General features: G+C 44.6%; 1 protein-coding gene across 1 annotated transcript; it reads right to left on the bottom strand.

The window, feature by feature from the left end:
- Positions 1 to 7896: 7896 nt before the first annotated feature.
- LOC136353519 (uncharacterized) lies at positions 7897 to 9816 on the bottom strand. The gene is made up of 2 exons (XM_066304521.1): positions 9006 to 9816; positions 7897 to 8534 (listed from the first exon to the last, which is right to left on the bottom strand). The coding sequence occupies exons 1-2, from the start codon at positions 9814 to 9816 to the stop codon at positions 7897 to 7899; spliced, it is 1449 nt and encodes a 482-aa protein (XP_066160618.1).
- Between the last annotated feature and the right edge of the window lie 4375 nt (positions 9817 to 14191).

Genomic DNA, 14191 nt, shown 5'->3' with positions numbered 1-14191 from the left:
GTCCATACTAAAATAAAAGGAAAATACCGAAATACTCACTTTATCAAATCCTTATTGATTGTTTGTAATTTATCTAGTTTCAATATATATTGGCATATACTTTCACAAACTCGGATCTAATGATGTCTAAAAATTATATTATCTTGAAACAAACAATAATTAATAAAAAAATGGTTTTATTTTAGGATGGAGGAAATAGTATCTTCAAAGCACGGTACTGGAAAAAGATCACCAGGCGCTGATTGTTGGAGAGTTGAAAAGGAAGTAACATAATCACCACTAGTTTGTTAATTCTTCTTTTAAAACAAATTTAGATGCAGTCTCTTTAACTCTTTGTATTCATCAGAGACTTCCATTTTTTTAGTTGTTGAAGTCAATAAGTACAATTTTGACTAATTTTTTTATAAATACGAAAAGTTTACACAAATTTGGTATTTTGAAAGCATTTATGTCATGGCTATATAATTTTATATGCGAGACCTATATTTTAAACAACAACTATAGAATAATTAACTTGTACTCCTGTTTATTTTTAATTGACACTCACAGTTCAATATGAAACCTTCCTTCTTTTTTTTTTGAAACGAACCGCACGAGACAGAGTGAGTTTCATGTATTGATAAAGCAGGAAAAAAATACAACTTATAGTCCTGGAAGACTATAGCCCAGAAAGGAAAAAAAAACCAACACACCACGCGTCTACAACCACAAACGCTGCAAAAGCAAAACAGGAAATCTTCGAGACGATGCCTCCAAGAAGGAAACGACACCAAGGATGCCGCCGTCGCCCGTCCCGAGAGCCAGGACAAGGTTTTCACCTGAAGAATGGGAGAGACAAGAGTTACAGCAACACCCCAAGGAGAGAGCGGCGCCCGCAGACGTCGTTATTGCCGGCCCGAAGGCTGGGTTTTCTCCCGAATTTCGTCTCATCCCAAAAGAAACTCCTGCACGCTCCGCCGCCGCCACCGTCAAAAGCCTTCGACGCGCAGCCACCGCGCCGGCGCCACGCCGCCGGCGAACCGTCAAGGAGGAGCTCGACCCCCCTACACGCTCCAACGCCATCCACGCAGTTGGGTTGGATGGGGAGAGGGTGAGAGAGAAGAATGGATCCCCTCTCCCCCACACTAGCCTGACTGACGTGGCCATCTTTGTCGGCAAAGGCACCGTCGCAGGAGGACGAAGTCTGGGTTGGAGCCCGTCGGAGAACCGTTGCTCCTCCTTGACAGTGCAATCCGTCGACTCCGCCGCGATCCCGTTGCCCGCGTCATCCTCGGGCTAGAAGACCGCTTCGCCGTCTTCTAGCCACCCTCCGCGCCATGCCGATGACACCCTTCGTCACAGTGCTCCACAATGGTGCACCGAGACGTCCACCGTAGCACGGCGCTCTCGCCCCAGGTCCGGTGGAGGGGACCGGATCTTGCAGAGAGAGAGAGGCCAGACGCACAACACACAAGCCAAGCCACCGCCAGGGAGGACACCGACGCCGCGAAGGCGCCGTCGCCGCTGCAAAGCACTGGCGCGGCCTGGCAAGCGTGTTGAAGCTCTGGTCAGCCACCCTAGCTTGGGCTCCGCCATCACCAGCCGCTGCCACCATCACCACTCGAAAGCACCGCCGCCACCGCTCATCCCCGCCGCCAGCTGCCTCCCCGCCACCTCCGCCGTCGACGCCAACGCCGCCGCTGCGCAGCCCTCCGCATGGGCCACACGCCGTCGCCGCCTCCTTCGCGCGGCCCTCGTGCCGCCGCTTGTCCTAGCCCAGATCCGGCCGAGGGGCCGGATCCAGGCTCGCCGGCGCTCCTCCGTCGCCGCCCCACCTCCGACCACCGTCGTCGCACCTCCAGCCGTCACCGCCAGCACGACCGCTCAGCCCCGCCGCCGCCGAGTGCCTCCCCGCCAGATCCGGCCGGGGGGCACGGATCTGGGCAATTTCCGCCGTCCCGGGCAATCCCCCTCTACCCTGAGCATGGCGCGAAGATGAAGCCCCGCCGCTGCCGTCCTTGCACCGCGCGGCTTTGCCGCCAGCCGCTCGGGCGGCGGCGAGGCGGAATAGGGAGGAGGGGGGGTGGCGCTCCGGTGGGGGCGTCGCCTCCCGTGTCGCCCAAGGGGAGGGGCGGCGCGAGAGAAAAAATGTAGATTTTTTATGAGATAAGTATAAATTTGCCACAAGTTTAAATCGTTATTGCAAAACTAACACTACAAAATTATGAAAATGCAAATAGAAATGTCATTCTAATGTTATCCTTACAAAATTTCAAAAAAAAAAGTGCCAAATTTGTAAATACCCCTTCCGTTATATGACGTTACCAGTTCAACACTCACGTCGCATTGTCTAATTTTCATCTTTGCCCTCCATCTCACCACCGCTGCGGTGTGGCCTCATCGTCCTCGCGACCAGACTCACTGCTGCCTCCTCCTCTCCTCCTCCGACGCGTCGCTGCCGCTCATGCCTTCCGTGCACCGCCGTCGTACCCCAATCCGATGGCCTCAACCCTGTGACTACAGATTCAGAACCTACCACGATTGGTGGGGTGAGCAAGAGTGGGGCCCGAAGTGGCGGCGGGCCACGTAGGCAGCAAGCAGCGGGCTGGAAGCACCCATGCGGCACTTGCATCATGCTAGGAGAGAGGCCGCAAGGCAGGAAGTGAGCCAGGCGGTGGGGCCATTATTGCCACCGCCATTGTTGTTCTTGCCGCTCAGCTGGACAGGGGACACCAAGAAGAGGAGACGGCAGACAATATCAGCCCTGACGCCCTGTTTAGATTTCAAATATTCTCTTTAAACTTTTAATTTTTCTATCACATCAAACTTTCCTACACACACAAACTACTTTCCTACACATACAAACTTTAAACTTTTTCGTCACATGTTCCAATTTCTTTAAACTTTTAATTTTATCGTGAAACTAAACACAACCGTTGTCGTTCTGGCCGTTCGGCTGGAGACCAAGCAGGGTTTCTCCTCTTCCATCTGCTTGTACGTTTGCTGCTGCAAGCTGATGGAGTACTGCATATCCAATTCAAGAATTTAGAAGAAGTGAGCAGAATTTATACAGATTTGATTTTTTTTTAATAGAAAGATGAAGTAGAATATTCCAAAACTCTTGGTTTGAACTAAGCCATCATGCATGTAGAAACCTGAGCCATTCGAACCACATGTAAATTGTATTTTCTTTTCTTCTCTCCTTCGGACCTTCCGTGTTACTTTTGTTCAGCTACCCTCTACTGCAACTATTTCAGTTATTCAGACATAACATAAGGCCCCGTTCTTTTCTCCAACAAAAGTTGGATTGAATTTTGGATACTCATGCCACGCTTTTCAAACTACTAAACGGTGCATTTCGTGCGAAAACTTTATATATGAAAGCTGTTCTAAAATATCAAATTAATCTATTTTTCAAGTTTGGAATAATTAAAACTTAATTAACCACACGTTATTACAACCTCTTTTTGCGTATAACATTTAATCTTCATCTTCATTTTCAGGACTTTCAAACACCACCTAACTAGTTTAAGAGGTCGCCATTACTCAGGCCCAATTTAGATCTCACCTTAAAAATTTTCACCCTGTCCCGTTGAACGTTTGAACACATATATGAAGTATTAAATATAGGCTAAAAAAATAACTAATTACACAGATTGTAACTAATTTGCGAGACGGATCTTTTAAACTTAATTGCTCTATGATTTGACAATATAGTGCTACAGTAAACATTTGCTAATGACAAATTAATTAGCCTTAATAAATTCGTCACGCAGTTTACTGATGAATTCTATAATTAGTTTTTTTATTAGTGCCCGAACACCCCATGCGACACCCTATTTAATACCCAATGTGACACGTCGAAACTACCCCCTCACATCTCCCAACTCTCATATTTATAGCCCTCAACTGCATGGTGACAACAACCCAAGGTTATTCACATATCGGATAGTAAGTTCATAACTAATTTGCACACTCTAGTAGCATGATCATATGTCTTAGTGTTCATAGTACATGAGAAATCAGTCAGTCCAACGAGTTCAATGAGAAATTAATTAGCAGAAGTTAGCTTGGGTAGCTCAACTTACTTGAAAAGTTGTTCAAAGCTTTTTCTGCTTGTTTTCAGAAAAAAGCTTGAAGTATGATCGTTTCGATGATTACAGAGTGTGTAAAGTTTGGATGATTGCTACACGCGTCAACTTCTAGTCAATTGGGCTTCGGGCACTCTGTAGTTATGAAAAGTTATCATTGTGTAGCAGAAATTAGCCATGTGAGCATGCCAATTTGAGTGTTTCTGTGGTTCTAACTTTTTTTGGTAGAAATTATTGAGTAGTGCCAGTAGAATCATGTGGACATGACAAATTTGTACTCTGTTTGTACGACAAATTGGAATTGTGCCTGTAATGTATGAATAATGTCAATAGGAAGAAATTACATATCTCGCGAAATTTCCTCTTCCACTTGGTGCAATGATGCGAACACACTCGCGAGGGTGGCCCGATCTTCATGGCAGTAGGTTCAAGGCAAAAGAGCGCCGGCGTAATCCGAACAAAAGAGGGTAACTAGCGCGAGCAGCAAGAGGATAACTACCAGATGCGACCAAGTAGTGAGGGTGAGAACGATCCGAAGCCTCATGAATTCCGACCCGTTGTTGATATTTCTTAACGACATTACTAGAAATATAATTTCCAGCAATGGCGCAGAAATACTTCTGGTATATTATGGTTATAGAGTTCATCCGCAAGCGTACGGATATACCATTGTAGCATTTCACCCGAGAGTATTCCAAGGGTATCGTATTTGTTTAATCCCGTGGAAAGATTATAATAGAGAGAATCGTACTAATAATTTATATATTATTTGTATCAACCAAAGTCTAAGCAGGGGTTAATATAATTCATGGGGTAGAGTGACACTAAGCAGAAGCATTCATACTCTTACTCATAATTATCTAAGCTAAGTGGCAAGAATATAGAAAGATCCTATTCCTATACTTCTAGTATACATATATATTATACATACATCTGTCACGAACTCACCGAGATTTCGCGGCGGAACGCCAGCTTAATTGGAAATTGGAAAAGAAATTGGGGTTTCAGATGAACAAGAGGAAGAACAGGTTGGGGAATGAGACAATTCACATGAGGAGTAGTTGATTTTGATTTCTCTTTCTCGATACCGTTTCCCTGACGGATGGGTCCTCCTTTAAAGGTTACAACCACTCACGCGACGTGACCACCGAACCTGCACGGCACGTCTGCAAACTCACTCACACTCACACGGCCCAACCGGCCCAATACTCAGAACACCACACAACACCAGAGATACATAACATTCTCCACCCCTTAAAGATTGGCTTGTCCCCAAGCCAATGCTGCGGGAAATCTTTCTTTCAATTGCCGTAAATTCTCCCATGTAGCCAACTCATCAGGGAGTCCAGACCAACGAATCAGCCCATACGGTACAACAGATTTGCCTCGCTTGATCAATTGTGGACGAAGAACTGCGACAGGAGTAAGCTCTACATTGTCAATGAAGCAATGCTGAGGAATATCAGAACTCACCTGAATGTCTGGTTTGACTGCCTTCTTCAGAAGAGACACATGAACCACTGGATGAACATGAGAGCCAGCCGGTAAGTCAAGACGATAAGCAACTGCTCCCACACGCTCCAGAATTGTAAAGGGCCCAAAAGTATCGAAAACTCAGTTTGTGACAAGAGCGGTGAGCCACTGACATTTGCACATAAGGTTGGAGCTTAAGGTATACTTGGTCCCCCACCGCAAAATGTCGCTCTGAACGATGTTTGTCGGCCTGGTTCTTTATTTGTTGCTGAGCCCTAACCAACTGCTGATGAAGAATTTCATTCATGTGTGCTCGTTCTTGCAGCCACACCTGAATATCTGGCACTGTACTTTCTCCCATATTAACCAATCCAAACTATGTTGGTTTCCTTGCAAAGAGCACCTCAAAGGGAGTCTTATCCAAAGCACTATGGTAAGAGGTGTTGTACCAATGTTGAGCTTGAGCCAACCATTGGGACCACTTAGAAGGAGCTGCATGGACAGTACAGTGCAGGAAGGCTTCCAAACATTGATTAAGGCGCTCTGTTTGCCCATCAGTCTGGGGATGGTAAGAAGAGCTCATATTGAGCTTAACATCTGCCAAACGAAACAATTCCTGCCACAATGCAGTTGTGAAAACTCTATCTCGGTCTAAGATTATCACTTGTGGCATCCCAAAAACGTCATAGATATGTTTGATGAAGGCTTGAGCCACAGTAAGAGCTGTAAAGGGGTGAGTCAAGGGCACAAACTTGGCAAACTTGGAGAATTTATCTACCACAACCATGATTGTATCAAAACCACCTGACTTTGGTAAGCCTTCAACAAAATCTAAACTGACAGTTGACCAAGCTTCTGTGGGCACCGGCAAAGGTTGCAGCAAACCTGGAGATTTACAGTGCTAAGCTTTGGCCTGTTGACAAATAGAGCAACTGCCCACATATGTTTAGATGTCCTTCTTCATTCCTGGCCAATAGAACAAATTTTTCACCCTCTGATAAGTGCCGGTAACTCCAGAATGTCCACCAACACCACTGTTGTGTAAGGCCAATAACACTACTTGTTGAGCTTCTATATGATGCCCCAACCAGACCTTGCCTTTCCACCTCAATATCCCATCAGTTAACTGAAACCCTGGTTCTCCTCCTGGATTCAGACTTAAAGAAGTCAGCAACCTTTGAGCTTTAGCATTTTTAGCATAACCATCGATCACTATTTCCATCCACCGAGGCTGACCACTTGAAATGGCCCCCAATGCATCATCAACCTTTTGCCTTGACAAAGCATCAGCCACAATGTTTTCTACCCCTTTCTTATACTGGATTTTGTACTGTAATCCCATCAGCTTAACAAAAGCTTTGTGTTGAATAGAGGTGGTAAGTTGTTGCTCCCCTAAGTAGACCAGACTACGATGGTCAGTTTGAATGATAAACTCTTCATGCTGCAGATATGGCCGCCACCTTTGGATTGCCAAAAGAATAGCTAAACACTCTTTCTCATAAGTTGAGAGTGCTTGAGCCCTTGGACCTAGAGCTTTGCTAAGGAAGGAAATTGGGTGCCCTTAGTGCAGAAGTACTGCTCCAATCCCCTTATCACAAGCATCTGTTTGAACCACAAACTGTTGAGTGAAATCTGGCAACCTAAGAACAGGTGCCTGAGTCAAAGCTTGTTTAACAGAGTCAAAGGCTTCCTGAGCCAAGGGTGACCACACATACTTGACATCTTTTTTGAGAAACTTAGTTAAGGGATTGGTCATCAATCCATACCCTTGGATAAATTTCCTATAATAGCCAACCAACCCTAAGAATCCCCTTAGTTGTCTCAAATTTTTGGGCACTGGCCAGTCTTGCACAGCCTTTACCTTACCAAGGTCAGTAGACACCCCTGCCACTCCAATTATGTGCCCAAGGTATTCAAGATGAGACTTAGCAAATGAACACTTGCTTGCCTTTACATACAACTCATGCTGTTGCAGTAATTGAAATACCTCCCTGAGATGACTCACATGGTCCTCCAATGTCTGACTGTAAATCAGAATATCATCCACAAAAACCAGTACACATTTTCTGATCAAATGAGCAAAGATTGTGTTCATTAAACCCTGAAAGGTTGCTGGGGCATTTGTCAGACCAAAAGGCATCACTCTGAACTCATAGTGCCCATGGTGAGTTCTAAAAGCTCTTTTTGCCTCATCACATTCAGTTAACCGGATTTGATGGTATCCTGATCTCAGATCTAACTTGGTAAACCATTTTGCTCCAGCCAACTCATCTAGAAGCTCATCCACAACTGGCATTGGGTATTTATTCTTTTCAGTAATGTCATTCAATCCCCTATAATCAATGCAAAATCTTCAAGAACCATCCTTCTTTTTAACCAGCAAGACTGGAGAGGCAAATGGGCTTGAACTTGACTGAATAATTCCCTGATTCAGCATTTGCACAACTTGCTTCTCAATTTCATCCTTCTGTTGAGGTGAATACCTGTATGGTTTCTTATTTACTGGTCTTGCACCAGGAATCAAAGGTATATTGTGATCAAAGTCCCTGTGTGGTGGTAAGCTGGTGGGCTCCTGAAACCTTGCTACAAACTCAGTTAAAACTTCTGTCACCTGAGGGGGTACACTATCTGATTCTGCTGCATCTTTCTCTACAACACACAACTGAACCATCCGTGATACAGCTCCTGATTTAACCAACCCAGAAAGTTGTTTTGCATTCACCAACTTGTAGTGTTCCACCCTATCCTTAACTCCTGTCAGGGTAACCCTTTTATCCTGGAGATTGAACCTACGCTTCTTTCTCTTCCAGTCTATCCACATAGGACTGAATTGCTCTAACCACTCCATTCCCAGAATTATATCATATCCACCAAGGGCCAGCACCTTGAGATCAGTAACAAAACTGCTCCCTTGACACCACCACTCAACCCCCTTCACACAACTGTTGCACTGCATTCTTCCCCCATCAGCTATGGTGTGAGCTGCAATTTCTGTACCAAATGTTCAGCTATGAAATTCCCTGAACTGCCTGAGTCCACCAATATCAGTACTCCTATTTGTTGATTAAACCTTGCAGCCTGATTGTTTTTCTTCCCATGGTACCATGCACAACACATTCAAATAGGACCAGCTCCTCCTCACTTGTATCCTCTTCATCCTGATTAGAGTCTGACTCTTCTTCCTGCACCTGGAACACCTCAAGTAATTCTTCTACTACATGCAATTGTACTGCCTTTGGACACTTATGTTTTGGTCCCCACTTTCTCACCACATTTGAAACATTCACCTCTAGCCTTTCTAGCTGCCTTGAGGGATTCAAATCTATCTTCCCATTTAGATTTCTCCTCAGTTTGCTTCCCATCTTCTAGATTAGTACCCAATATACCCTTGCCCATATGAGTTGATTTCATTGCAGGCTTAAAAGAGTCTCTGAAACTGCCCCCTAGAGTAGCTTTTCTTACCAGCTTCTTCAAGCAATTCCTCCTGTGTTTGAGCCAGAGAAAGAGCAGCATCAACTGTTCTAGGTTTATGCAACTTAATAGCAAGCTTAATGTCAGCTTTCAAACCACCTACAAACCTAGTAACAAAGAAGGTTTCATCATAACCCCTATTGTACACCAACACTAAATGCATCAACTCCTCAAACTTATTATGACATTCCTCTACACTACCAGTTTGCTTCAAGTTTTCCAACTCCTCTAAGTGGTGCTGATATGGATCTCTACCAAACTTGCTATTCACTGCTACACATAGCTCTGCCCAGCTCTCCACACTATGCAATTCTTCATAGGTTTGCAACCAGAGCGCTGCATTTCCAGTGAAATGCAACGTTGCAAACTGCGCCCAGGTCTCATATGCCACATTGTACATCCCAAAATATTTTTCAGCATTTTTCTTCCACAATTTTGGATTCTCCCCACTAAACCTAGGGAAATCAGTCTTGGGTAACCTCGGTCCAACAGATCGACCACTCGCTTGAGAGCCCTGAGACCCTCCCCCAAATTTCTCTAAACTTTCTCCCAACTCAAATGTAATTGGAGAATTTGGGAATTGGCGCTTACCCTTGCCTAGGGCATGCTCTGGACCTTGAGAGGCTCCAGTTGCCATACCCTGGTGTAGTTGATGCGAGCCGTGCCCAATGGGCGTTGCCGTCGCTACCACCGGACTTCCTGCAGGCTTGGACTCCAGCACCGCCAAGCGCCCGGCAATCTCCCCGACTTCCTCCTGAAGCTTCTTCATCCCAGCATCAACACTCGGAATCCAACTCTCCATACCTTTTCAGGCTCCCTGTAAGATCCAGCACCTGCTGATTCAACCCAGCCTCATCTGCTTCCACCGCCACCATCCTCTCCGATAGATTGGGTACGGCCTTCTTCCTCGCCAGTTTCCCTCAGGATTCACACCGCTCTGATACCAAAATGTCACGAACTCCCCTTATTGTCGAGTTCTTTACAACAATCAGTCGTAACCATCCAACCGGGCTAAATACGGAGGAGTACCCTCCCCAGGAAATTAACTTAGGACTATATACACGCGCGGAGCAATTCCCATACTAAGCTGTCACCATCAGCGGAACACCTTGTTTCCGCAGCATATAACCCCAAATAATGGTGTCCAGTAATTTAAACACCACGCTTAAATTACCAAATACTACATTAATATCATCGTCATGACATAGAGTCATCGTAAATACGATCATTATACCCACACCATTGCATCTCCTAGATAAGCTAGCACCATAATAAATATAACTTGGGTATGTAATAAAGCTGGTATTCATATACTCGGAAAGTAATACAAAACCAAAGTAGTATAAAGAAGAATATTCTAAATAAAGTACAAGTCTTACAAAAGAAGGAAAAGCTACTAGAGCCATACCCGAATTCTTCCGAAGACTCCGAGGACTGAAGATTCTATTATATTTCTATTCCACTATACTCTAGAAACTATATTAAACTTGAGAGATGAAATGAACTTCTTACTTGAGGTGTTTCTTGAAATGAAGAGAGTGAGCTCCTTATATAGCCTCCCAATGACGGTTGTGACGGTTGGAATGGTCGAAAATACCCTCCAACCGTCATTGGGGGCTAATCCACACCGTCCATCTAACGGCGCCAGGATGGGTTCAGCTGAACCCCTGGTTTGCCCGAACCAGGGGCCGGTCCAATCCGACCCATTTTTGGCTAGCGGCCTCCTCTTCTGTTGCTCACTTCAGACTTGTGAATTTTGGCCCAATTGGTCGTGTCATTTCTGCGTTCTTGATCCATTCATTGATAAGTCTGATTCTCGACATCGTCTAATTGAATGATCGTTTGTTTTTATGTCGATTCTTCTCCAGTTTGTGTTCATTCTCTGCAAGAGGTTAGTAATCCTAGTGCTAGTGAAATATTTATTATTTTGACATAATTATGCATTGCAAGCATAACTAGTTCTCCTTTATTTAGGTAGTATTGACGGGCGAAACTGATCGCTAACGACCATCAGCACCCGTCACACTGAGCAATCACAGAACCACAATCTAGAATAACTAGCTTTATACCTGCCAAAGTTGGATGCGACCAAGTGGTGAAGGTGAGAACGATCCGAAGCCTTCTAGACTCCGACCTGTCAAACCGTGCAATCACAGAACCACAATCCGGGACTAATCCACACAAGAGGCCCGATAGCCAAAAGCACAAACTAGGGGCACCAGAGGAGCCTTCTCATAAGTCCAAAAGGACTCACAAGAACAAAGGGGTAAGACACTTATGCAGTCTTCAGCAATCTCTCATACATAAGGTTTTCAATTGAACAAAAGTTGTCTAATGATGGAGTAGAGAGGTATTTATATTAGGAACATCCCTCCTAGCTGAGGTGTGAACATAAAAGGCCACGTTCTGGTTCTTAAGGCTAACATAAATGAGAATGCAAGGAGTTTTCTCAGGTTCGCGCACAACCCTTCAACTCCTGCGCAGTCTTTAGTAAAAATGCTATAACTTCTTATTGGAAAATGATATTGAGGTGGGGTTTGATACGTTGGAAACTAGACTTGTCCCTCTTTCCAACCATCTATGCCATGCAACCCGTCTCTTGACTGGCTGGGTTGCACAAGCCATGGAAATTGAGCCTTTACAGCGTAAACCATCTTCTTGTTGGCGTAGACAGCTGCTGGTTGGGCATGGGCTAATTCCTCCTTGACTTAACATAACCCATCCTTCTTGGCATACTAATGATGTCCTCGGGTGTAAACCTTAGAAATACAAAGGTAGAGCATTTAGGTAGTATAAAATTCTCACTAAGATTTGGGTTAAGTTGAGCAAAGAGTGAGTTCAGCTCTTGTTGTATTTTCCTAGCATGGCTGCGCGTAATTGAACCATGATAAGTTTAGTCGTTCTTGCTGAGACGAAATCCATCAACTTGATTTACGACATCTTTATTTCCTTCATGTGATGTATGACGTAAACCATCACCCTTGTTTACGTCAAGTGTAGCTGGCATGTCCTCGTCATGCAAGATGTAAGGTATAGGGTCACATTTTTATACAAGATGTAATGTGCCCTGGGGTCTTTGTTTTTTTTTTTGAGTATTTGAAGCCCTACATCATTGTTTCACTTCTCCAGTTCAAATGTTCTCTAATAATGTGAATCTCTGCATCACTATTTTACTTCTCTAATACAAAAGTCATTGGTTATGTCTCGCTTTTTTGGATCATGAAGAGCAGACTAACAAATGTGTCCGTGTGTTGCAACAGAAAAAAAGTTAAAATTATTGTTGACGGTCGTTAGCGATCAGTTTCGACCGTCAATATTACCAAAATAGAGGAGAACTAGTTATGCTTGCAATGCATATTTGTGTTAGAATAATAATATTCCACTAGTATTAGGTTTACTAATATTTTGCAGAGAATAACCATAAAGTGGAGGAGAATCGACCATCGAATCAGACGATAAATCAATCGGACGATGTCGAGAATCAGACTTATGTATAAATGGGCCAAGAACTCAGAATTGACACAATGAATTGGATCAAAATTCACAAGTCTGCGCAGAGAAGCAACAGAGGAGGCCGCCAGCCAAAACCTGGGCTGGTTGGGCCGGCCCCTAGTTTGGCCGAACTAGTGGGGTTCGGCCAAACCTCCCGTGGCGCCAATGGATGCAGGGTTTTGATAGACGACTGGGATTGATCCCCAATGACGGTTGGAGGGTATTACCGACCGTTCCAACCGTCATAACCGTCATTACTTGCCTATAAAAGGAGCTCCTCTTCTCACTTCACTCACACACTCCAAGCAAAGCTCTCTCATATTCTCTCAAGTTTAGTTTAGTGTTCTTAATCTAGTAGAGTAGGAATAGAATAGAAATCGGAGTCTGGAAGCCTTTGGAAGAGTTCGGGTATGGCTCTAGTCAGGGGCATAGCCAGGGGGTAGTCCTGGTGGGCCCGGGACTACCCCCGATTTTGGCCCAGGGACCCCACCCCCCTAAATTTTGGCCCAAGAGCAAGTGCAAGATAAGAAAAGAAGCCCAGCCCAAAGAGAAAAAGAAAAGAAAGCAGAAGCCCTAGACATGAGTACGCGACCCTCCAGTCCCTCCTCGCACGCCCGTGAGAGCGCTGCGCCGCCACCGTTCTCTTCCTCTCTCCCCTCCTCACCTCGACGCGCCATCGTTCCCCGCCTTCCTACGCCGCCCTCTTCCTGAATCGATTCGCGGACGGTAGACGAGGACAGGCGGCGCCATGGCATAGGCAAGGCAACTTCTCCCCATCCAGCGCTCAAGCTTGCTTTCCCCCCATGGTGGCATGGCCCCGCCACTCGGCCCGTGAGGCCCTATTTGATCTCCCATTCTCCCTGCCTCCCTACCAAGTCCTGTCATCCTGTATTCATGTTCCATCTAGACGTCTGTTGTTCGATCTTGGAGTGTGCAATGGAGAAAAATTTTGATCTTGGAAGAGAGAAACAAAACAATATAGTTCATCCCACTGGTGGAATTTGGGTATTGCGGGGTAATATTAATTCCTCTAATGTTCTTCAGTGTAGCTCTGAATAATTCGTGTTCCTAGGTTGTTACAATTGGAGAAGTTTCGAATTTTCTCAACATGTAGAACATCGGATCTTGATTAATTACTTCTGAATGGAATACTTGGCCCCTTTTGGTTCAGTTGTTCTGAATGGAAATCAGATTCTATCAACCTAATCAGTTGTTTAAGAGCAACAGAGCCAAGCGTGAGCACCATCAGAATGACCGAAGCTGCTCACCTTGATTAGGCTAAACCTGGTTCATCTAATTTGGCACCTTGGTCAATATAGGTCGCCTGAAGTAAATTTTACTCTTATTTTATTTATTTGTACCATATGTACATTAAATTACTACTTGTATATATGATTTACGGTGTTTGAAAATTTTTTATGTGTGATGAACTTGTGAAGTAGGACTACCCAGTGAAAAATTTCTGGCTGCGCCACCGGCTCTAGTAGCTTTCCTTTCCTCTTTTGTAAGCTTTGTACTTTTATTAGAATACTCTTTTTTATATATTTATGGTATTGAAATACTTTCCGAGTATATAAATGCCAACTTTACTTTATGTTCATGTTATACTAATTATACTGCTAGCTTATCTGGTAGATGCATAGGTACGGGTATAATGTTTGCTTATGCAATTACTCTATGTCATG

This window comes from Oryza sativa, chromosome 10 (assembly GCF_034140825.1).
Source record: "Oryza sativa Japonica Group chromosome 10, ASM3414082v1".
NCBI classification, from domain to species: Eukaryota; Viridiplantae; Streptophyta; class Magnoliopsida; order Poales; family Poaceae; genus Oryza; species Oryza sativa.
Note: the sequence above shows the minus strand (reverse complement) of the source record. Positions and strands in the feature narration are given on the sequence as shown.